The sequence below is a fragment of the Juglans microcarpa x Juglans regia genome, chromosome 8D (assembly GCF_004785595.1).
Source record: "Juglans microcarpa x Juglans regia isolate MS1-56 chromosome 8D, Jm3101_v1.0, whole genome shotgun sequence".
Taxonomy (NCBI): domain Eukaryota; kingdom Viridiplantae; phylum Streptophyta; class Magnoliopsida; order Fagales; family Juglandaceae; genus Juglans; species Juglans microcarpa x Juglans regia.
In genome coordinates this window covers 19,245,151-19,268,475 of record NC_054608.1, presented here as the reverse complement: position 1 = coordinate 19,268,475, position 23,325 = coordinate 19,245,151, and the positions used below count along the sequence as shown (strand labels likewise).

General features: G+C 35.4%; 1 protein-coding gene across 1 annotated transcript; it reads right to left on the bottom strand.

Annotated features, from left to right (window-relative positions):
• Positions 1-15,729: 15,729 nt before the first annotated feature.
• Positions 15,730-20,871, bottom strand: LOC121241882 (ABC transporter G family member 11-like). The gene is made up of 10 exons (XM_041139746.1): positions 19,948-20,871; positions 19,403-19,692; positions 18,719-18,890; positions 18,516-18,638; positions 17,717-17,845; positions 17,397-17,591; positions 17,111-17,197; positions 16,746-17,018; positions 16,397-16,504; positions 15,730-16,309 (listed from the first exon to the last, which is right to left on the bottom strand). The coding sequence occupies exons 1-10, from the start codon at positions 20,335-20,337 to the stop codon at positions 15,956-15,958; spliced, it is 2,121 nt and encodes a 706-aa protein (XP_040995680.1). The 5' UTR covers positions 20,338-20,871; the 3' UTR covers positions 15,730-15,955.
• Positions 20,872-23,325: the final 2,454 nt, after the last annotated feature.

Genomic DNA, 23,325 nt, shown 5'->3' with positions numbered 1-23,325 from the left:
TTGCTATGCACCATTTAATTCTTCAAACTTCCCTTGATCAATTTCTCATCTAACTACTTTAACTGTCACCTTCTTCCAAACTTCATTTCGGCCATGATAATTGAGTTGGCCTAAAACACCTTAGCAATTCAAACTAGACCAATTTTAGGTGGGGAAAGCCTTCACTGATTTGGGCCTCTTGAATAAGTCAGGTTCTCTAGACATAACCATTCCAACTTTAGAAATTTTAAAATGGTCCCTAAGGGTGGGGTTGCTAGATTGCTCGATGACTACTGCAAGTTGTATGATATGATATCTCAATGTGTTTGTTTAGAGGAAGTCCAAATCGCAATGATGTCACAAGCCTGTGAATAAATATTGAGCTAGGAGAAAATGAAAGAAATTGGGGGAAGAGAAAATTACAAGAACAGAGGTTTAATGACCCAAAAGAAATTTGACGGAAAGAATTTCTTTTAGTTAGATTTTTAATATGTCATGAAAACTTAGGAGAGATTTCATAAATTAAGACCTAGTTAGGTTTCGATTTATTAGCATAATCGAATTATGATCTACTAAAGGAATTAAGCGTCATTTGGGTTTTTTTTTTTTAAGGTTCTTAGGGTCATAGTTAGAAAAAACGGATTGTACCATTTGATCATATGAGCTTTTAGAATTTTATGGTGTAGTAAAAAGTTTCATAATTTCAAGGTGCCCAACAAGCCAATCGAAGAACGCCACATATCTAGCGTGTCTCGTCACCAACCAACTATCACATCGCTATGTAGGATGTCCAATTTAGCCTAGGAACATTAGGATAGCTCATGAACACATGGAACCATCACCACCACCCATTTGGACCTCACTTTGCACATGGCAAGTTAAGTACCCTTGTATTCATGAGCGGGTAGGGTTTTCTTTCTTTTTGGTTTTAATTCCATCAAGGCGTTTTGAGAAAGAAGAAAGTAAGGAAGTGGTCTTATTTTTGTTTCAAAAATTATCTCACGAGCAGCCCGGTCATGTTTGTTGAGCCCATTTGCCCTCATTTCAGGGGTTGAGCAAAGCTTAGGACAGCATTCAACTTTCATATGCATTTCTTACAGATCGAGATTCTTTAATTACACCATAGCTATCATCAGAAGCAGTACTTTGTAACACCCCAGTCCCGCACAGGTCAGAGAGTTACTTCCTATCACTTAAACTCACATTTCAACAATATAATTATAGAGTCCAAATTTCCAATATCATATAGAAATTTTGATTCAAGCTAATTTCCTCAATACAACCCATTTTCCAAAATGCCAAGCCATCATTGAAACCAGATCATATTCAGATACAGAATCAGAAGTTAGTGCCAAGATTTTCAGATGACGCATCATATCAAAACTGAATACAAAACACTTTTTGAACATTTCACATATCCAAGAATAACAAACACAAAGCTTTTTCATTTAATCAAAGCAAAACTTTTGGGATCTTATATTCGCTCTTTTTCACAGTTCAGAAATAGAATGTTAAAATCAACTTATGTCTAGGCCAGTCATGACAAAAATACTTTCTCTTATATAGAATTTATGCATATGCAGAACAAATATCTGAGGTGTTTTTTTAGATTTCTTTTCAAAGATAAACATACATATTTTCAAAGTTAACCTCATTTCATTTCTTTTGTGCAAAGCTAGTCTAGGAACTCCACTTACATAAACTTCTTAGCCTTCGAATATTTCCTCAACAATGCCGAACAAAAATTAATCGTCACCTATAATATATCATGTAACTCCCATAAATTTTCAATCGAACACGTATTCTCAATATGTAAACCTGAAATGTTAAAATATCCTATTTTAATTCATCAAAAACTAAACTTCTCATAACCCTAAGAACTCATCACTTCCCAAAATTCATCAATATCCATGTAATTTCTCCAACTAAAATGTTAAATCCTAACTTATTTACTATTGAAGTCTAACTATAAAATCTAATACTAGATAATATAACAATATAAAAAATCTATTAAAGTAAACCATAAATATTTAATAAAAATAAACTAAATTAGGTTTAAAGCGATTAAAATAACAAACATAGTTACCATTTACTTCTGAAATTAAAAATATAAAAATCTATACTTAATAGCATAATTTAAATCGTATAAAATATTTTCATTTTGAACAAATTTCAAACTAATAAAAAGTGAGTAGAAGCACCCTACAAAAAAAAAAAACAATAGTTTTCTATAATAAGATACAGGCGCAATGTAAAAAAAATAATCCACTAAAATATAACTTTCAAACAACATGTTTTAAAATGAAGGGCAAAAATGTAATTACATAAAACTAATCCCTCCTGCCACCTACGTAAACGGTCTTACGTAAAAAAAAAAAAAAAAAAAAGAAAAAAAAAGAAAAAAAAAAGAAAAAAAAAAAAACATAAACAGAGCTTAGTTGTGGGGAAGTATTCGCTAGAACTAGGGTACTCGTGCGGCATAGACTCACCGTGAGAGCAGCTGCGAGGTGGTGGAGACACGGGCAGAGCTGGCGGCTGAGCACTAAGCGAGAGAGTGATGAGAGAGAAAATGAAGAAAGGGAGAGAGAGTAAGCCGAGACATGGAGAAATAGAGAGGGTTCCAATGGCCTACCGTGACAAGGAAGACAGACCTGGGGTGGCACAGGAGGCAGTTTCGGTGGAGGTAGAGGCAAGGTGGAGGGGCTACGACGTCGTTGGCTTCATTGATGTGTGATGCGGCTGAAATTGAGACATGAGGGGGAGGTTTTGTTGTTTTGTTTTTAGTGAGTAAAACAAGGGGGATGACTTCTCGTGGTTCCTAGTGGTTGGCGACGTGTGTGTGGTGCAGGTACGGTGATTTGCGTCGTTGTTGTGGTGACTTGAGGAGGTGTAGTGGATCACGGAGGAAGATTTATACTATGTTTTGGGTGTATGAAAACAAAGGTGTTTAGGAGGTTTTCGGCTCTCTGCATAGTGGTGGTGCGAGATGGCAGCAGTGAGGAGAATGTTGATGTTGCACAACGGCTACATGGAGGCTACGAAGGTTGTGGCATGGCTTAGTCTCGGTTTGGTACTAGGTCTCACGGTGGTTGGCTGTTTTCATCGTCTTTCCGAAATTAGGGGGTTGGCCTACAGTGGCTGAGTAGAGATTTACTGTCTTGGGTCGGTTGTTGTTGGGCTGGGTCTGTGGTGATGCGACGCGTAAGTCCTACCGTGGGGGAACTTTGCTCTGTTTTTTCTTGCTTAGCACAGGGCCTCGGTGATGGTGGTTTATGTTGTTCAAGGAGGAGCCATGGTTTTTTGTTTGTGTAGGGGAGGTGTTTTCGTGTGATGGAGCCTGCCAGTTGTGGTTGGGTGGAGTTTTGGACGTGGGAGAGAGAGTCCGCATGCTGCTAGGGTGGTGTATGTGGGGTGCGGGTTGGTTTCCTGATATCACACGTGGGGCTTACGGTGATCATGCATGTATGGTGAAAGTTCAGGGCTACCGTTCAGTTGTTGCCGCGAGATAAGGGCTGGGTGAATGCATGTTGCGAAACTTACGTGCTGCGAAAACTTACATGCATGGAGGATAGCGGTTGCTACTGTTGCCGCTTGATGAGCGTTAGCCGCGTTACTGAACATGGGGAGGGAAAGAAAAATTACTTGATGTGTAATGAAGAGTAGCTAGAGATAGATTAACTGAGATTTGAAAATAAAAAAGGATGGTGCGCAAGGCTGAATAATATATATTTATATATAATATAAAAAAAAAAAACATGAATTTAAGAATTTTAAAGAGAAAAGGGACTCTAGAGTTTTAACCCTAATCCTTTTGAAATTGATAACAAACATTTAAAAAAACAAAACAAAACTTGGGCTGGATCTTCGTAACTAAAATGGGCCCGTCGCCAAAACCCAAATTTACTCATTAAAACCCAAGTGAGCTTTTCATCCATATATATATAAAAAAAAAAAAAAAAAAAAAAAATCGAATGAGTTTCGTGTTGAGCCTGGGTGTTACATCATTTCCCCTTAGAAAAATTTCGTCCTCGAAATTTGGTGCACCTAACGTAAAGTGTTTCCCCGCCTAATTTAATCCTCAATAAATATGTCGAACCTAACATCGCTTTAAACTTACGTATGTCCTTAGAATCTAAACCTCAAAAATTTATGCATTCAATTCTAAACATCTGACAAATCTAAAACCTCAAAGTTCATAAATCACAATCACTAATGCTTATAGATCATAAAACTCTAAACCTCAGAGTTCCAACATCTCAATCCATAAAGCCTACAGAATCTCAAATTTGAATTATCCACATAATCTTCTCTTAGTCCTCAAATTTCTACAACTCAAATCTAAAGTTACTTCCTAAACTCACAGATTTCCAAAACCTCGTGTTATAGTCTACAGAACCTCAAACTTGGCTTTCGATTAAGCTTATGCATACCTTCAAAATCTAAACCTTAAATCTTATATAAATGATTTGCTAAAGTCCAAGGTAAAAGCCAATCGAATCTAAAACCTCAAATGTCATAAAAATCATTTCTTAAAATCTATAACTCTAAAACCTCAAATTCCGTAGGCCACCTACCATGAGTTTGTAAAAGTTCAAACCAAAAATCTTCAAAATCAAATCTTGGTGCCTACAAAATTCTAAAACCTTAAATGTCATCAAACAACTTATTATAGTATGCAGAATCTCAAACTTGTCTCTAATACCAACTGTAATGCCCCGGTCCTGCACGGGTCGGAGAGTTACTTCCTATCACTCAAACTCACATTTCAACAATATAATTATAGACTCCAAATTCCCAATATCATATAGAAATTTTGATTCAAACTAATTTCCTCAATATAACCAATTTTTCAAAATGCCAAGTCATCATAACACAATAAAATTTCTTAATAAAAATCGTCAATACTCATAAAAACTTTTTATGCTTAATCCACTATACTTAAATCATCTAACTCAATGCTTTATAATCTTGATCCTCAGTTGAACCATCAAAATATCTGAAAAATATTGTGGAGATAAAGGGTGAGTTATCAACAACTTAGTAAACAAAGAACATATATTAGTATGTAAATATGAGCATTTACAAAATTCGGTATGCACAACAAAACATTTACTTTCAGAAAACAAAAACAACATATTTACTTTCAGAATGCATAAACTGAAACACATTATCAAAAAGTCAGAGCGAAACTTTCATAAAAACTTTCTTATTTCAAAAATATCCCTTGGCATTTTACAGACTGAAACCTTATCTTGGTAGCATATCAGAGTATCACATCGGAACAAATACCATGTTTGACCCCCGTGATAGGGTTATAAACCATCACTATTATACCCGTGGTTAGCCTTAACAGAAACAGAACAGAGCATCATCGGAACTAAATCATATTCAAATACAGAATCAGAAGTTCATGCCAAGATTTTCAGATGACACTTCATATCAAAACTGAATACTGAACATTTTTTTAACATTTCACATATCCAAGAATAATAGACACAGAACTTTTTTATTTAATCAAAGCAAAACTTTTTGGATCTTATATTCACTCTTTTTCACAGTTTAGAAATAGAATGTTAAAATCAGTTCATGTCTACACCAGTTATGATAAAAATACTTTCTCTTATATAGAATTTACACATATACAGAACAAACATCTGAGGTCATTTTTCAAATATCTTCTCAAAGATAAGCATGCATATTTTCAAAGTCAACCACATTTCATTTCTTTTATACAAATCTAGTATAGGAACCCCACTTACTTGGACTTTTAAGCCTTAAAAAATTAACTCAACAATACCAAACAAAAATTAATCTTCACCTATAAAATAATCATGTAACTCCCGTAAATTTTCAATCAAACACGTATTCTCAATATGTAAACCTGAAATGTTGAAATATCCTATTTTAATTCATCAAAAACTAAACTTATCATAACCCTAAGAACTCATCACTTCCCAAAATTCATCAATATCTATTTAATTTCTCCGACTAAAATGTTAAATCCTAACTTATTTACTATTGAAGTCTAACTATAAAATTTAATACTAGATAATATAACTATATAAAAAATCTATTAAAGTAAACCATAAATATTTAATAAAAATAAACTAAATTAGGTTTAAAGTGATCAAAATAGCAAAACACATTTACCATTTACTTCTGAAATTAAAAATGTAAAATCTATACTTAATAGCATAATTTAAATCGTATAAAATATTTTCTTTTTGAACAACTTTCAGACTAATTAAAAGTGAGTAGAAGCACCCTAAAAAAAACAATAGCTTTCTATAATAAGACACAGGCGCAATGTAAAAAAAAAAAAAAATCCACTAAAATATAACTTCTAAACATGTTTTAAAACTGAGGGCAAAAATGTAATTCCATAGAACTAATCCCTCCTGCCACCTACGTAAAGGGTCTTACGTAAAAAAAACATAAACAGAGCTTAGTTGCCGAGAAGTATTTGCTAGAACTAGGGTACTCGTGCGGCAGAGACTCACCTTAAGAGCAGTTGCGAGGTTGGGGAGACACGGGGGAGCTGGCGGCTGAGCACTGAGAGAGAGAGTGATGAGAGAGAAAATGAAGTAAGGGAGAGAGAGTAAGCTGAGACAGGGAGAAATGGAGAGGGTGCCATTGGCCTACCATGAGAAGGACAACGAACCTGGGGTGGCACGGGAGGTGGTTTCAGTGGAGGTAAAGGCGAGGTGGAGGGGCTATCGACGTCGTTGGCTTCATCAATGTGTCACGGGGCTGAAATTGAGACGTGAGGGGGAGGTTTTTTTATTCTATTTTTAGTAAGTAAAATAGGGAGATGACTTCTCATGGTTTCCGGTGGTTGGCATCGTGTGTGTGAAGCAGGCACGGTGGTTCGCGTCGCTGCTGTGGTGACTTGAGGAGGTACAGTGGATCACAGAGGAAGATTTATGCTCTATTTTGGGTGTATGAAAACAAGTGGTTTTCGGTTGTCTGCATAGCAGCGGTGTCAGATGGCAGCAGTGAGGAGGATGTTGACATTGCACAGCGGCTACGTGGAGGCTACGGAGGTTGAGGCATGGCTTAGTCTCGGTTTGGTACTACGTCTCATGGTGGTTGGCTGTTTTCATGGTCTTTTCGAAATGAGGGGTTTGGCCTTTGGTGGCTAAGTAGAGATTTTCCATCTTAGGTCAGTTGTCGTTGGGCTGGGTGATGTGGTGATGTGGTGCGGAGGTCCTACCGTGGGGGAACTTTGCTATGTTTTTTCTTGCTTAGCAAAGGGCCTCGGTGATGGTGGTTTATATTGTGCAAGGAGAAGCCATGGTTTTTTGTTTGTGTGGGGGAGGTGTTTTCGTGTGATGGAGGCTGGCAGTTGTGGCTAGGTGGAGTTTTGGACATGGGAGATAGAGTCCTCATGCTGCTAGGGTGGTGTACATGGGGTGAGGGGGGGTTGGTTTCCTGATATCACGCGTGGGGCTTACGGTGATCGTCCATGTATGGTGAAAGTTAGGGGCTACCGTTCGGTTGTTGTCGCGAGATGGGGGCTGGGTGAATGCATGCTGCGAAACTTACATGCTACGAAAACTTACGTGCATGGAGGACAGCGGTTGCTGTTGTTGCCGCTTGATGGGCGTCAACCGCATTACTGAACATGGGGAGGGAAAGAAAAATAACGTGATGTGTGGTGAAGAGCAACTAAAGATAGATCAACTGAGATTTGAAAATAAAAAGGATGGTGAGCGAGGCTAAATAATATATATATAAATAATATAAAAGAACATGAATTTAAGAATTTTAAAGAGAAAAGGGACTCTAGAGTTGTAACCCTAATCCGTTTGAAATTGATAACAAACATTTAAAAAAAAAACAAAACATGGGCTAGATCTTCGTAAATAAAATGGGCCCGTAGCTAAAACCCAAATTTACTCATTAAAACCCAAGTGAGCTTTTCATCCATATATATATATAAAAAAATAAATAAAAAAAAAAATTCAAACGCGAGTTTTGTGTTGGGCTTGGGTGTTACATCCAAGTCACTCTATAACTGAGAGCATGTAGTTGGGAATTCACCAGATCTCTAATGTACAGTCTTTTCGATTTATCACCCGTAATTGGGAGTTTTAACAAGGCCTCAACGTAGATGCTGGAAGATAAGCCTAGAAGAGTTGGAGGAGGCTGAATAGAAACTTATTCTTGTGGATCCCCTCTTCCCTTATGTTGTTGAAAGGCATTCTTCACATCAAGTTGAAATAAGTGCCACTTTTTTATTACATCCAAGGCAAGAATGTGTGGTCATTTTAGAAACCTAGGGCAAATGTTTTCCCTATCTTTAAAGGAGTTCGACTAAATATCCTTGAAGGAATCATTTAGTACTCTTCTAGCTTCATTTCTGTCTACCGAGCCATCTGTTTTATGCTTGATCTTGTAAATCTACTTGCAGCCAATGGCTTGTTTCCCTATAGGAAATGAGACTAAGTCTTATTCTTTTTTCTACAAATTTCGTTAACCAAGAATTTAGTGAGCGGTGCCAAATCTTTCTATGGATTGCGTTTTTCGCCTCTTTCACCATCAAAGCGCCTATGGTACCAATTCATATTTGGTTACCTAAAGCTCATGTAAAGGCACCTACAACAGGATATGTCATCTTGGCAGGAATTCCCTCAAAATTTGGACTTGTACATCCAGTTGGGCTATCCATATGGCCAAACCTCCCAAGAAAATAGGGGAAACCAAGACCAAGACCTTGGGCTTTAGAAAGTGATTCCATGAAAGAACCGAGCCTAGTTGGAACAGTTGTAGACTTCAATAGGGATTGCATGCCCATTTTTGGAATTAATCACTTCACAGGAGAGAACGCGGGATGAACGATGATCGACCTACCTAAGCTTTTACTAGTCATCATCAGTTTACCCACTTGCTAAAACCTCCCTCCAATAATAAAAAGTCTAATACTTTCATAATCAGGTGGTGAACCAAACAAGCACTAATATGGAGTAATGTCGCCAACCATAGAGGAAGGTAGTTGATAATAAAGACCGAGATGGAAAAGGCCCCCAACTAACATAGGGCCACTTACCTTACGAGATAGGGGGCACATGGATGTCAAACATCAGAATAAAAATTGTTTCTATGATATGTGTCTATACTTCCCTTCCTTTTTGTGACCCCATTTTGTTGTGTGGTATATGGGCAGGAGAACTTTTTATCAATTCCATGAGTGGTTGTAAACTGAGAGAAAGATGATGAGACATATTCCCTAGGACTGTTCATCTGAGTTCTGGCTTTGGAATCCGGGTATACCCGAACCGGAACCTAGGTTTCAACCTCGGATCGGGTTAGCTATGGTCGAAACCCGAATGAAGTCGAGTTTTTCAAAACTCGGATTCCGGATTCCGGGTTGAACCCTTTTTTTTTTTTTTTTACATTAGAATTCACAAAACTTCATTTAAACATGTTAGCTTGGCTGGGGATAAAGAGTTTTCCTGCTGCAGTTTTACAAATTCCTCATTCTAGAAATCAATTATTACCTTGACTTTCTCATTCTCCTGATCCTAGCTGAATGATCTGAGTGTAACATATTTCAAAGTTGGGTCCGAGGACACCTTAGGTGCAGTTGAAATAGGATACAAGAGTTTGAATTTTTGAGAGAGGTGCAGAGATAGCCTCTTTTGACAACTACAATGGGAGAATCAAGAGCAGGTTAGCGTTCACCAAAGCAAAATAAATATCTATCCAGAGATATATGATCTCACTTTCTTAGGATATCGTAGTGGGCCGATTCAGTCAACAATAGAACATCAAGCAGATAGTCAGAACCTTGCAAAATCCATTTGTGAATTCTAATGTTAAAAAAAAAATATCGATACCGGGTTCAAAATTTGGTTTTTACTATGCGGGTACCGGCTTGGGTTTGTTCCAGACCCGAACCCGATTATCCGAGTTCCAGACTGGGCCGGATGAACTGTCTTAATATTCCCCCCGAATCTTAGTGCAAAAGCACATAATTTTGTAATATATATGTTCTTGAATTATGTGTGTAGCTGATGTTAGTGACATACATGGTTCTTAATTAATTCTAGAACCTCTTTTTCCTCTTGCATGTGCTAGTTGTCTCTTTGAATTCCCAACTAAATGAGCCAATTGCACTCCAAACTTAATCTATATAAATGTATATATTTGCGTGGATTTTTTGCATGCATGTTTCTAGAATGTGTTTTTCTTGGGGGATGCATGATTCTAATCATGCTTGATGTCACAAATATAATATAAAGGGATCAGAGAAGGGGAGGAGCAGTTATCTATGTAAGTATTTGTTGGTTGTTGCTCCTATCGGGCACTCTCTTTTCTTTGTCCAATTCTATTATTCTCTAAAGTGGAATATTTTTTTATGTGTTGGACCTTTCGGTTTCACAGTTGAGAAAATTATATATATATATATATATTTATATATATATATATATTTTGACTGCTCATGAATTTAATCTTTTTTTTAAAAAAAATTGCTTATTGATTAGGGAAGTGACTATTAGTATATTAGTATTTTTTTATTTTTTTAAAATTTTAAACATGTTTAAAAAATGTTTGAAAACAAAAAAAAAAAAAAAGTGCAATTTGCACTAGGGGCACACCAAGTGGGCAAATTGAGGGGTCATAGCAGTATTACCCATATATTATATATAGCTAGCGACTTAGTAGGAGCAAGTAGATCATCTACGTAATTAGTTCTAATTAGTTGATTAAAAAGAGTTGATTCAATTAGTAGAATGTGAGAAAGAAAGCGTTAAGCTGAGCTTTAAGTGCAAGAGGAGGGCATAGTAGATGAGGTCTAACTAGCCGAGACCTTTCAGGCTTACTGAAGACTAAGGCTGCGTTTGGATGTTGAAGTAAGTTGAGTTGAGTTGAGTTGAGATGATAAAATATTATTAAAATATTATTTTTTAATATTATTATTATTTTGAGATTTGAAAAAGTTGAATTGTTTATTATATTTTGTGTTAGAATTTGAAAAAGTTGTAATGATGAGTTGAGATCAGTTGATGATCCAAACGAAGCCTGCCAATCAAAACCTAATTTCAAAACATGGTTAAAGGATCAAGCTCTTTCCTTTGGGGTGTCTCGGATCTAGTGTGAAACGGTTCCTCACTAAAGAAAACCAAAGTTCCAATACAACCAAAGAAAGAAATAGATCATACATCTTGGCCAAATGCCAATCCTCCTAGTTGTTGATGTAGCTGCTTTGTGGCAAGAAGAAATTGTTGATGTAGTTGCTTGTAGTTTTCTAAAGCAGGCGATAATTAATTTCGTCTTATCGTCTTCTCCTTTGTTTTTTACTGGCAAACTCAACACAAATCCTGATAAAAAAAAATAGAATCTGGTTGTGATCAGAGCCTTGGTTCCCCAGCTTTTGTGGGGGGCTTATTTAATAATAGTTCAAGTCCTTCTAACTGGCTAGTGCATTAAGGTGGCATGTCTTACTCCAGGCCAGTGATTGAGCTGAGTTATTGCATATTTTATATATTTAGAACCAATACATTTTAATTATTGCATTACATTATTATTGGTTTTAGATGTAAAAATGGTTAAAATGCATAAATCCGAGTTGTGATTTAAATTGGTTTATAGCATGGTTAATGCTTAATTTTATAACTTATGATTTAATTGAATTATATATATATATATATTACATGTATAACATAGTTTTGATATTTTATTCTTCATTTTTTTTTCTGATTTTTATTATATATATATATAGGTGAAGCATGCACAAGAAAAGAAATTTTCATTTTCATTCACTATTCATATGCAAAAAGGAAAACATACTTTTTCAGAGACGCACACAGTGCCGTTGAAGAACCTTGAAGGGTCCACTGCCGCTGGCCAGCCTCCTCCACTGCTTTTCATCTTCATCTCCATTTATTTGGCTTGCTCTTTTCATTCCCTACTTTTTATTTAATTTCAGTTTAAAGTTTATGGAATATCTTTGAGATTTTTAGCTTAGAAGTTTGGGTAATTTATTTGTTATTTATTTTACTTAATGTCGTTATTTTCCTTTCTCTTTTGAGCTTTCATTTAACAGTGATTACAATTGCTATGGATTAATTTTGAGAATTGGTGATTTGAACACAAGGATGAACCCTAGAATCTTGATTTTGGGACTTTTCAATTTTCAGTTCGTATTTTGTCAATTACTTTCTAATCTAGCTTAATTCTTATATTAGTTTTATTAATCTCTTAGTTTCATTGCATATTAGATCGATTAAAGCTTAATTAGGACTTAAATAATTTCAATTTTATTGTTTAATTTTCAGATTAATTAAGATTGTTCAGTTTAGTTGATTCCTTGATTGTTAATTTCAATTTGTTAGTCTTTTTCATTTCATTTTGACACTCAAAAATTCAAAAAATATGAATCTAGTCCAGGACTAGTGCCCTTTTCATTTATGTTACACTCTTCCACTCATTGCAAATATCACCACTTTGATTTTCTCTTTGTAAATATTTTCACCATTTTAAACGAGTTTAATTTTAAGTAACTTTCCCTGAGGAGACGATCTAGGAATTTATTCCTAATTATTACGCGACACCCTTCTGCACTTGGGATAGCCTTTGTAATACTCATTTTTGAATGAGTCAGCCAGCAGCCTTCCCCTCAACCATAGGAGTCGCTAGACACAATCCATCATTATTCCCACTTCCTTGCTGAGCACCTAGCAAAAATGAGGCCCCACATCATATGTTCCCTCCGATGAAGACATTGCAGCAAAACGAACCTCAAGGAGTAGAGTGATAGTGCTTCCATTCCCTATTACCATCTTCTCCTTATTGGCTCCACTACCCTTAACTTCTACCTTGCATTTTCCCTTCCACTTCACTCTAACCCAAAACTTTGCTACTCACCTTCTAGGATTGATGAACTCGATAACCTTTCTGAATGTCTGTCTTCGTGGGGTGATTTGAAAGGGTATATCTTTCTTGTAGTGCCTTTCATTCCACCATTCTGATTGAGAAAGAATTTGTTTCGAACGACCAAGTCATCATGAGGTTAAAAACGCATTATGTCGAACAACGTAATTAGTCTAAGGTTAGAGAAGCATTTGCCAACTTTAATAAGTATAGGATTACAAGAAAATAGAGCAGAGAGCTTACCCTTTCTTTCTATTAGAGTCGCAAGCTTGTTGCAGTCGATCTTAAAGGGAGAACATTGCTGCTTACTAGGGTCAAAGCTACTAGGGTTAAGGTCTAAGGTATTTTTAAGTGGGGTGTAACAAGATACTTGTCTCTGGAGTTCTTGTCGTGAAGTTGAAGAAGTCAGAGTTCCCTCCTCTGGCAAAAGTCCCCTCCTTTTATCTAATCTGATCCCTCCTTCCTCGTGACCCTAAGGAGAACTACAAGAAAACTGCTTATTTATGGCTAATTATTTCCTGCTAAAATATTTTCTGTCAAAATTAGTCTATTCTTGTAATAAATAGTCATTATCATCGCAAATAATTAGTCATAAATGCTCATTTTGTTTTATAGCGAGTGGTGAGAAATGACAGCATTTTCCCTTGCGCCTCCTTTCTTTTCTCTCATTTCTCCTTTTTGTTTTCCTTTCCGTCACCTCTTTATTTTCCCTCGGACATCTTTTTTTTTTTTTTTTTTATTTGTCTCCTCCTTGTCTCCACTTTGTCTCTTCTTCCTCTTTTCTTCTGTTGTCTTCTAGTGGGAGTCTTTTGATGGATTGAACTTGGTTTATTTGAACTTAGGATATTTTATGCTTTCAACGGTGCTCACCCTTACTAGGGCTGTGCATAATGGGCCGTAAGCCCGATCCATCCGAAAGACCCGACTTCCCCAACCCGTGAAAGACGGGTTCATCAGGTCAAATGCTTGATAGCGGGTTTTAGGAAACACAACCCGTCGAAACCGAAAACACTACCCTTGAGACAAGAACACTACCCTAGCCTCCCATCTCCAACTCTCTAGAACTCTCTCGACCATAGCCTCCCATCTCCAACCCTCTCGGCTCGTTCCTCTGGCTCCGACAGAGCATGAAGAATAGCTTGCTCACCAACTCTCCAGAACGTCGATTCTCTTGGTCACTTCGATTACTACTTGGAAGCTAGCTTCGATGTCGACGCACTTGACTTGGAAATTTTATTATGCAATCTCACGGGTCTTTTTCTTTCCCTTCGTTTGTTTTCCTTTGAGTTTTGATTTCCCAAGAAATTTCTACATGGATCTAACAAATGATAAGGCTTTTGTGGGTTTTTTTCTACAGATTTGGAGTTCTATGGCTATTTTTAATTTTTTGGTTTAATTAGTCTTCAAGTTTCTGAAATCTATGGGTTTTTTTTCTCCCTATTTCAATAGAATATATTGTGGTTTTTGTTGTTTGGCTCATGAGAAAACGAAGGAAAAAATGAGTTACGGCGTTGAGTAAATAAAATGAAATGGGCTACTGTTGTGGAGGACAGATACATGCTGCAGATATGACCTAAAGAAAATTAAATGAGTTCAACACAACGGTATTTCTCAGAACTAGAATCTGTTGTGGCTCATGAGAAAACGAAGTAAAATGAAGAAACCCACATTAAGAGGCTCTTCTCCCACATATAAAATGAATTCCACTTTCTTAGATCCCTCGTTACAACCTCTCATGAATCAACACCAACTCTATCATCATGGATTCACGGCACTATATGAAGAAGAAGAAGAAGAAGAAGAAGAAGACGGGTTCGACCTGACCCGAACAAACCGGATCGGATCGGATCGGTTTGGTGCGCTCCAGGTATGCGGGTCAGATCGGATCGGGTCTAAACCTGACTAAGGCTGGTCGGGTTGCAGGCCTAACCCTTACTGCCTGATTGCATCTTTTACTATTTCAAATATGTGGATTAAATGCATTGGTTGTAAATTTACTTTACTCTGATTTGGCTTACGTTAACGATTGTAGTTGTACCTTATAAAAATTGTCATTTCCTCCACCCCACTACTGGTAGTTGTTGTACTTAATTTTTTGCCTACTAAATTGCATTGCCAGCTGTATGTTTTTCATCACAAGGATGATAGTGATCATACATAATTTTGGGTGCTGGTAGTTGGAATAAATTTATTGTTGAAAATGTCTTTTTGCAAGCTTTTTTTACACATGTAACATGCAATGAAGTGAATCTCAATAATAGAAACGTATTGGAGTTTAATTCTTTATAACTATAATAGGTCCCATAATTAATAGAAAAGTGTTACAAACACAGAAATTACATCAAATTAAAAAAATTAACTTATAAACTGACATAAATTTATATAAATCGTAAGATCTACTTCACAATAAAAGTAACTTTATGAATTTACGTCACTTTATACATTATCTTTATAATATGATGTATTACGTCACTTTATCAATTTACTTTTGTATAATATCTTTGTGACTAAAGTATTTATCAAATTACTATTGTTCTGACACACAAGCATGCAATATTTTGTATTGGAAAATATCTTAGTTTTCGCTTTTTCTTTTTTTTTTTTTATAAGAAAAAGACGAAGGTCACCTGTCATGATCTTAGTTTAGCTGTTGCCCAAAAGGGACAAAAACAATTTACTATTTGGGGGTTTGGGGCGTTACAAGAAGATTCATGCCCGGTTTGTATTCGCAAGTCATCTCAACTCATTTCAACTCATCTCACTACTATTCATTATTATTCATCAACTTTAACTCACAAATCTCCCTACTATTCATAACTCATCTCACTACTATTCACAACTCATCTCAACTCATATTCGAATCCAAACGATACCTAAGCTGATCCCAATCTATTTGAAGGTGATTTCTGTCTTATCAAGCACAAAATTGAAATATAAGGTAGCCAGAAATACATATGGTAAGAAATGGAAGTAAAAAATTGTTAAAAGATGGAGAGAATTATGTCTCCCAAAGCATTTGCTACATACATTCCTTGTTCAAACTCCATGGTGAGATGACTTTTCATTCCATTTTATTCTCTGTAATATCACTATCTCTTGTCTACCTTTTACTGGTACCTCTTGTACGAGTCTTCACATAATTTCTCAGAGAAGGAGATTGGGTAAGACCATCAGGAGCAATTGTTGTCTGTTGATTACCATTCTTCAGTTGCATTCTTCTTCTAGCCATGTAACCTCTGATCCAGGGTGTTACATCCTCACTAACTTTGATCATGATGAAGAAGATGATGCGGTAGACGACTATCATGCTGAAGAGGACACTAAGATCCACCCACTTTGATCGATGAACGTTAATCTGGAACACATTTTCCAAGATGTACTCGCCCGGTATCTTTAAAGGACCAGGTGTTTGGTTGTCAAACAACAAGCCCTTGAGATCATTCTGGTATTGCCCCTGAAAAGATTTAATTGTTTTAGTCATTGAACTACTTGGACTGCATGTCATTATCAACCAGTTGTTGATCTGGTGGCATATCTTTACCTGTAGAGCCCAGAAATGGAAGCTGATGTATGACATGGGGTAGCGCCACACAGGCTTTGGAATGTCATTTGGGAGCCTAAAGTACCCAGAGACTAGCATGAATATGCCCTGAAATGTGAAGGATACCACAAATAACTCATTATTTTTAACTTGAATGTTGAAACAGAGTTACTTAATAAAATAGCCGAATATGTGCTGATAGTTCTTGATTGTATGAATGTGAACTTAAAGACAAAGTGACCGAGTGTGAATTGTTTGGAAATTCTCAGGCAGTTCAATTGGTGCAGCATTTTAATCATAGAAATTTAATAGGCTTGGCAATTTATTTATGTATCAAGAGGATACACACCTGAATTCCAGCCCCAATGATGATACCCATGAGGAAGTTAGGGACAATACTGGCTATGGCCATCATCAAGCTCTCCACCACAGTGACACTTGCAAAAAGGCATAGTACAAAGAATATATAGTGCTCAAATCCCGGGTGCAGGCGGACCATAAAGTAACAAACAGTTCCAGAGAGGAAGGTTATTAATATCAGGAAGGGCATTGCAGACACTGTGTTACCGATGACAAATGCGGTTACACCATAGTGGCCATTCAGCCTTTCTCTCTGGAAAACCTGCGAATATCAACAGAGAAAATTAAAGTTATTAGAGTCTACCTCCAAATGAGTTGAGTATATAAATAGGTGCATGGGATCATGAAACTTGCCTTCATATCTTCAACAAAAGAAGGAAAACCGCCAATTGACATGAATGTTACAAAACCAAACACAAAAGATGCGCATGATCCCCTTGCCTGCCGCGTGTCAAGTGAAGAAAAAAAAACATTTTTAGTAAAGGAATCAATTTGATTTCATTATGCTTAATGTGGTTATGTGTGTTAGTTTGATGTTAGTTTGAACCCATCCTATGATGTCAGTTTTTGTTATTTAAGGTATTGGATTTGTCCCTTAGACTAAATAGTGAAAGTGAAAGAGAAGAAGGAATAAAAGTACCAGAATTGAAGTGTAACTCGTCCCGATATTCAAATAGATGGTTCCAATGCAGATAGTGACTATAATGTAAATTACAAGCCTAAGCCAGTAATACCCGAAGTCCCTTGACATGTTAACAAATGAACGCTTGGTCAAGGTAAAGGCTTGCATCAAGAAACTAGCCTGACTACCTCCTGAATCTAGCACAGTTCCTCTCTGCAACATATGGCAAATAATTCCAACTGTTACTCAAACTTTACCACAGATACTAAACAAGTGCCTACCAAAGTAATGAGAACAGTCAATCAATTGAAAACTCATGCTGCCTTTGAACAACTTACCACTTTGGATATCTCCTCCACTTTTTCTCTTGCTGCATAGCAGTGCTGAGAAGTGCGATAGTAGTCAACTAGGGTTCGAATAGCTTCAGCTGTGGTAATCTTCTCAAGTGGATCATCACTTACCTCAAACTGAGCATAAACAAATTCAAAGCCACAATCAAAACCGCCTCCAATACCTACTGCGGCAAACTGCAACTACACCCCCTTCCTACTGGATGCTATTTCATTGGCTTCACCACACCAGTTACTAAATGATTGAACATCAGTTTTCATAAAGCCTACTAAAATAACAATTTAGTTGCAGTTTGCCCGGCAGAAACGATTTCATCTCATATCATCTCATCATTACAACTTTTTCAAATTTTCACACAAAATATAATAAATAATTCAACTTTTTCAAATCTCAAAACAATAATAATATTAAAAAATAATATTTTAACAATATTTTATACAACTTTCATCTAAAATCATCTCATCTTATCTCACTATACAAACTTAGCCTAAAATCTTACTCAAGGAAAGTACATTTTGCTCTGAAGAAAATTGAACAACCACTATTACTGAACCTACGTCCGTCTCCACACTACAGTAGACTGTACCATCCCACCCCTTTACTGCCCAATCCCACACCTCATTTCACCATTTCTACACTGTTTTCCAAATTACCCCCACTATTAAAGACATTGACTATTGCTGCACGTCGCACACAAGCCAAGTATATAACGTTTGGTTGTAGTAGTATTCTATAACTGCTTGAAATAGTACATAATTAAACAACAAGAGAAGAGAAACTCCATACCCGCAGTTTCATGGATCCTTTTAGAGTGGCCTTAACTTTATCGAAGTCAGAATTGATGCATCTAAGAAAATGATCAGATGGGTTCCTCAAAACGGGACAGGGAAACCCAGCTTGAGCAAAGAACTGCAAAGGCTAGACTATATAAGAGCTCCATTCCTGGGAAGTCAAACGTGTGCATTAATACAGAAAGTGAAGTTTCTCACCCCGTATGCTTCGGAAGCTAGGCCAAAATAAACAGTCTTGCCACCAGAAAGCAAGTACAATCGATCAAAGAGTTCAAATACTTCACTGCTTGGCTGATGAATTGACGCTATCACAGTCCTACCATCTCTTGACAGGCCGCGTAATGTTTGTGTTACAAAGAAAGCAGAGGCACTGCCACAAAAATGCTAGTACTTCAGAACCCGATAAAAAGAGTTATGAGGGCAAGCATATTGCCCACAGAGAAACAAACAAAAACATATATATATATATAAATATATATAATTTGTATGTATCATACTAGATGAATGAGTGGCAGTTTGGAACATTGTATAGGCAAAGAATGTAGAAGATACCCAGAAAATGACAATCCTAGCAGTAAAATTTATAGCTATCAGAACTAATTCAGGCAACGACAAAGCGGATATGGCTCCCTTTACTTTTTTTTTAATAAGAAGGGCTTCATCTACTTCTAAAAAGTAAGGGATCAAACTTTTGTGATCGTTCTGTTTAGGAATACAATTCTTCTCAGATATTTTTATACTATTTCATTATTATTTACAAACAGTTCGTATTCACAAACTATTAATTACTATTTTATTATTATTCCCAAATTATTTTACTCTTATTCACATCTGATTTGAAATACACTTATCATCCAAACATAGCTAGTCTCAGAGCTTAACCTATCAAGTCCGCTAGTTGGCTCATCCAGGAAGAGCAACCTGGGTCTCATCAAGATCTCAAGAGCAATGCTAACTCTTCTCTTCTCTCCTCCACTGATTCCACGCAAATGCCAGTTTCCAATGACCGTGTCAGCGCAATCTTGGAGACCCATCTCTATAATGGTACTCTCAACCAGTGCACGCTTCTCTGACCATGGCATCTTATCGGGCAAGCGGAGTCGAGCTGAATATGAAATTGTCTCCCGCACTGTTAGAGTGCCGATCAGGTTCTCATCTTGGGTGACATAGGCCTGGTTAGCATCACATAACGTCAGTTTCTCAGCAAAACAGAGAATCAAGTGGAGAAGCAGACACTAATGCGGAATTAGCAATAGCATTCAAAGAAGTTTGGACAGATTAACAGTACTAAAAACACCCAAAAACAAATAAACCACAACAAATCCAAGTTATTAATTAGTATGGGAACCAACAATTACACAGTCTTTTTAATCTTCAAAGAAGGTGAAAATACGGCAAACCAAATGAGAGACTAAAGAAAAACTCACTGCAGTCCCAAAAGAGAGCTTTGTTTTGCGACCATTGAGGAGGATGGTACCAGAAAGGAATGCGTTAGCCGCAAGACGACTAGAAAGAGCATCAAGGAGGGTAGATTTTCCTGAACCAGAGGGACCCATTAGGGCTGTAAAGGTTCCAGGCTCGGCATAACCAGTAAGTCCTTCCAAAACTTTCTGGGTCTCTCCATTGCTGAGAGTGACCATGACAGTCAGATCCTTCCAAGTGAGCCTCGCCGAGACATCCCCTATGAACTCCGTGTTAGCCTTGTCCCTCCATAGAGTCTCACTCAGAGGGCTCAAACCCGCCACTACAATTCCATTCCCTGCTGGTTTGTTTGCCTCTATCTCCATAACCACATGATTTGTTGCAGGGTTACTCATTATTTATCACTTCTACTCAATCTTCAAAACCAACTTGCCTACGAAGGAAAGCTCAGGCACAGGATCTTGCAACTGCAATAACCCAGAATGAAGAGCTCGAAACGGACCCCAACTATGGCCAAGCACTGGGTGTCTATAAGGAGCTACCAAACCAGAAAGAGATAAGGAAAGAATGCTGTGAGAAAAGATTGAGAGGTTCTAAAAGGAGGAGGAAAGGAAAGATATGAGGAAATGCGAATTGAATGAGGGAGGGAGTTTGGAAGATGAGGGTGTTATGAATTTGACTGGGTTGGAACTGGAAGAGAAAATTAGGGAGAGAGAGTACCATGCAAAAACAACCCAGTATAGAAAGCTAGCTTTTTTGGTGTGACAAACCGACAAGCTAGAAAATTTTTCTTTTATTTTTCTTGAACTTTTCTTCTCATGTGAATGAGTCTAGGAATTCATAATTCATATCCCCGTTTTATCAGTTCTTCAAAACTCTGACAGAAGCAAATTCGTTCGATCGGTTCTGTTTTTGGATCGGCTTTGAACAAGATTTCGCAGAAGTTTTATTGGCCCATATTAATTGGTTCTGTTGGATGTTGGTAGAGGCATTTATTCCTACTACCGACCTGTATTTAAGGTTGGATCGGCACGCTTGTCCTTCCCTCTCCCTCTACACACAAGTCTCCCTAATTTCATTCGCCAACAAAATTGGTGACTTGCTGATTTGATTGAAAGAAAGATCACCTGACACTTCACATAAATAGTGAAAATATCTCTCTTAGTTTTTAAACAATCTTCTCATTTTATAAAAATATCTTACGTCTTATAAAAAAAAAAAAATTAAAACGTGAAGGATGAATAATAACTTATATATAATATTTTTTTTATTTATAATATTTCAAAAATAAGATACAATTAATTTTTCACATAAGTATATTTTTATATAAAAGAAACAAACTTAGATAGAAAATATTAAATTTAAAGATAGAAATTTATAAACCAATTTAATTTGATGTAACTCATCAAATTTAAGCCTAGTTTATTTTTACAAAATTTTTTAATTCATTCTATCTCATTTCATCTAATCATTACTTTTTTAAATTCTTACACAAAATAAAATAAATAATTTAAAATTTTCAAATCTCAAAATAAAAATAATATTAAAAAAATATATTCTAATAATATTTATTCAATTTTTAATTTTTATCTCAATTCATCTCATATCAGTTCAAAAACAAACAACACTTAATCTATCGAAAAAGAATTTAATAATCTTACACTTATATCAAATGGGAAATGATTTTTCATAGTCTTTTTTAAAAAAAAAAAAAGATAATAACCTCCTAAAAAACTTATAATTGAAAAACAAAACAAAACCCTATTTTTCTAAAAAAACAAAAGAGAGAAATGATTATTAGGCACACTCTTATTAAAAAATAGATAAATTTAAAGTAGTTATATATGCAATTTTAGGATATACAAGCCTAATCATGCACTTTTTTTATTAAAAAAAAAAAATTAGATACTATTAAAAAGAAATTTTATGTAAATCTCAAAATCTATCATTTTTTAAAAAAGAAAATATGTAAAATTTATACATTCTTAATATTATAAAATTGAGTCGGCCCTTTACTATCCATATCGACGTATCAGCATAGGCATTATAAAAAGATAAACAGTGTACTTTAAGATTGTCAAAATAGAGACAAAATGCTTATATGCGTGTATGTTAAAGTGTTCAACGTTCAAATTAATGTGAAGTAGTTGTTAGTTTGCAAGGAGGAAGTATTAGTTGTTAGGTACTGATTATTGTTGCTCGAACACTCAAAATATATGGCTTCCCATGCATCACCATTACGTGATTTGACAAGTCAACGAAAGAATTAAAATAATACATCTGTACAACACCGGAGCAGCACAACAATCCAGGACAAAGATTGTTTTCAGCTTGTAACCAAACACTACAAATCCCAGATTTTTGGATAAGAAATTGGCCCATCCCTATATGGTCATCATATTCTTTATCATCTCCTAGAATTGAATCGTAGGCCCAGTTTGGATGGCTTAGTTGAGATTTAGATGGTGAATTGATATAAAATAAGATAATTTTAAATGAGTTAAATAAAATATTATTATAATATTATTTTTAATATTATTATTATTTTATGATTTAAAAATATTAAATTGTTTATTATATTTTGTATCTGATAAAGTTGTAAGATGAGATAAAATAAAATGAAATGAAATGAGTTGAAATCACTTTTCAATCCAAACGGAACTAATTTCTGATTTCATTTTATCTTATCTTATCTTATTTTCAAACTAATCATTACAACTTTTTCAAACTTCTAAATAAAAAATTAAAAATAATTTCAATTTTTTTAAATCTTTAAATAAAAATAATATTATAAAAGTATATGTTTATAATATTTTAACTTTATAATATTTTTATTTAACTTTTTTTCTCTCATTTTTTAAAATTTAAAAAATATTCAATTTAAATTATCTCATTATTATTAACAAACTATTTTACTAGTACTCTTTTGATTTCAAATTTTTGAAATTAAAATTTCGTTTTGATATAGAAATGGTTTCATCTCATCCCATCTTATCATTATAATTTTTTTAAAATTTTCACATAAAATAAAATAAATAATTTAATTTTTTCAAATTATAAAATAATAATAATATTAAAAAATAATATTTTATTTAATCTGTAATCTTGATACTGATTTAAACCTTCGGTCTAATCAACTATTGGCGATGGCATTATTATCAATAGACAACCAATTGAAACTCGTATGGCACTCAAATGTCACGTCAGCAATTTTATTAAAAAATTATGAGATATTATGAAAATTATTTGAAAAAATCTGGATATATTTTTAAGAATATAAAGTTACAAATACTCAAAAAATTAAATTCAAAAACTAAAAAAAGTATATCATGAAATTAAAAAGAAAAAGAAAAAGCGATTAATAATACTAGCACACTTGCAGT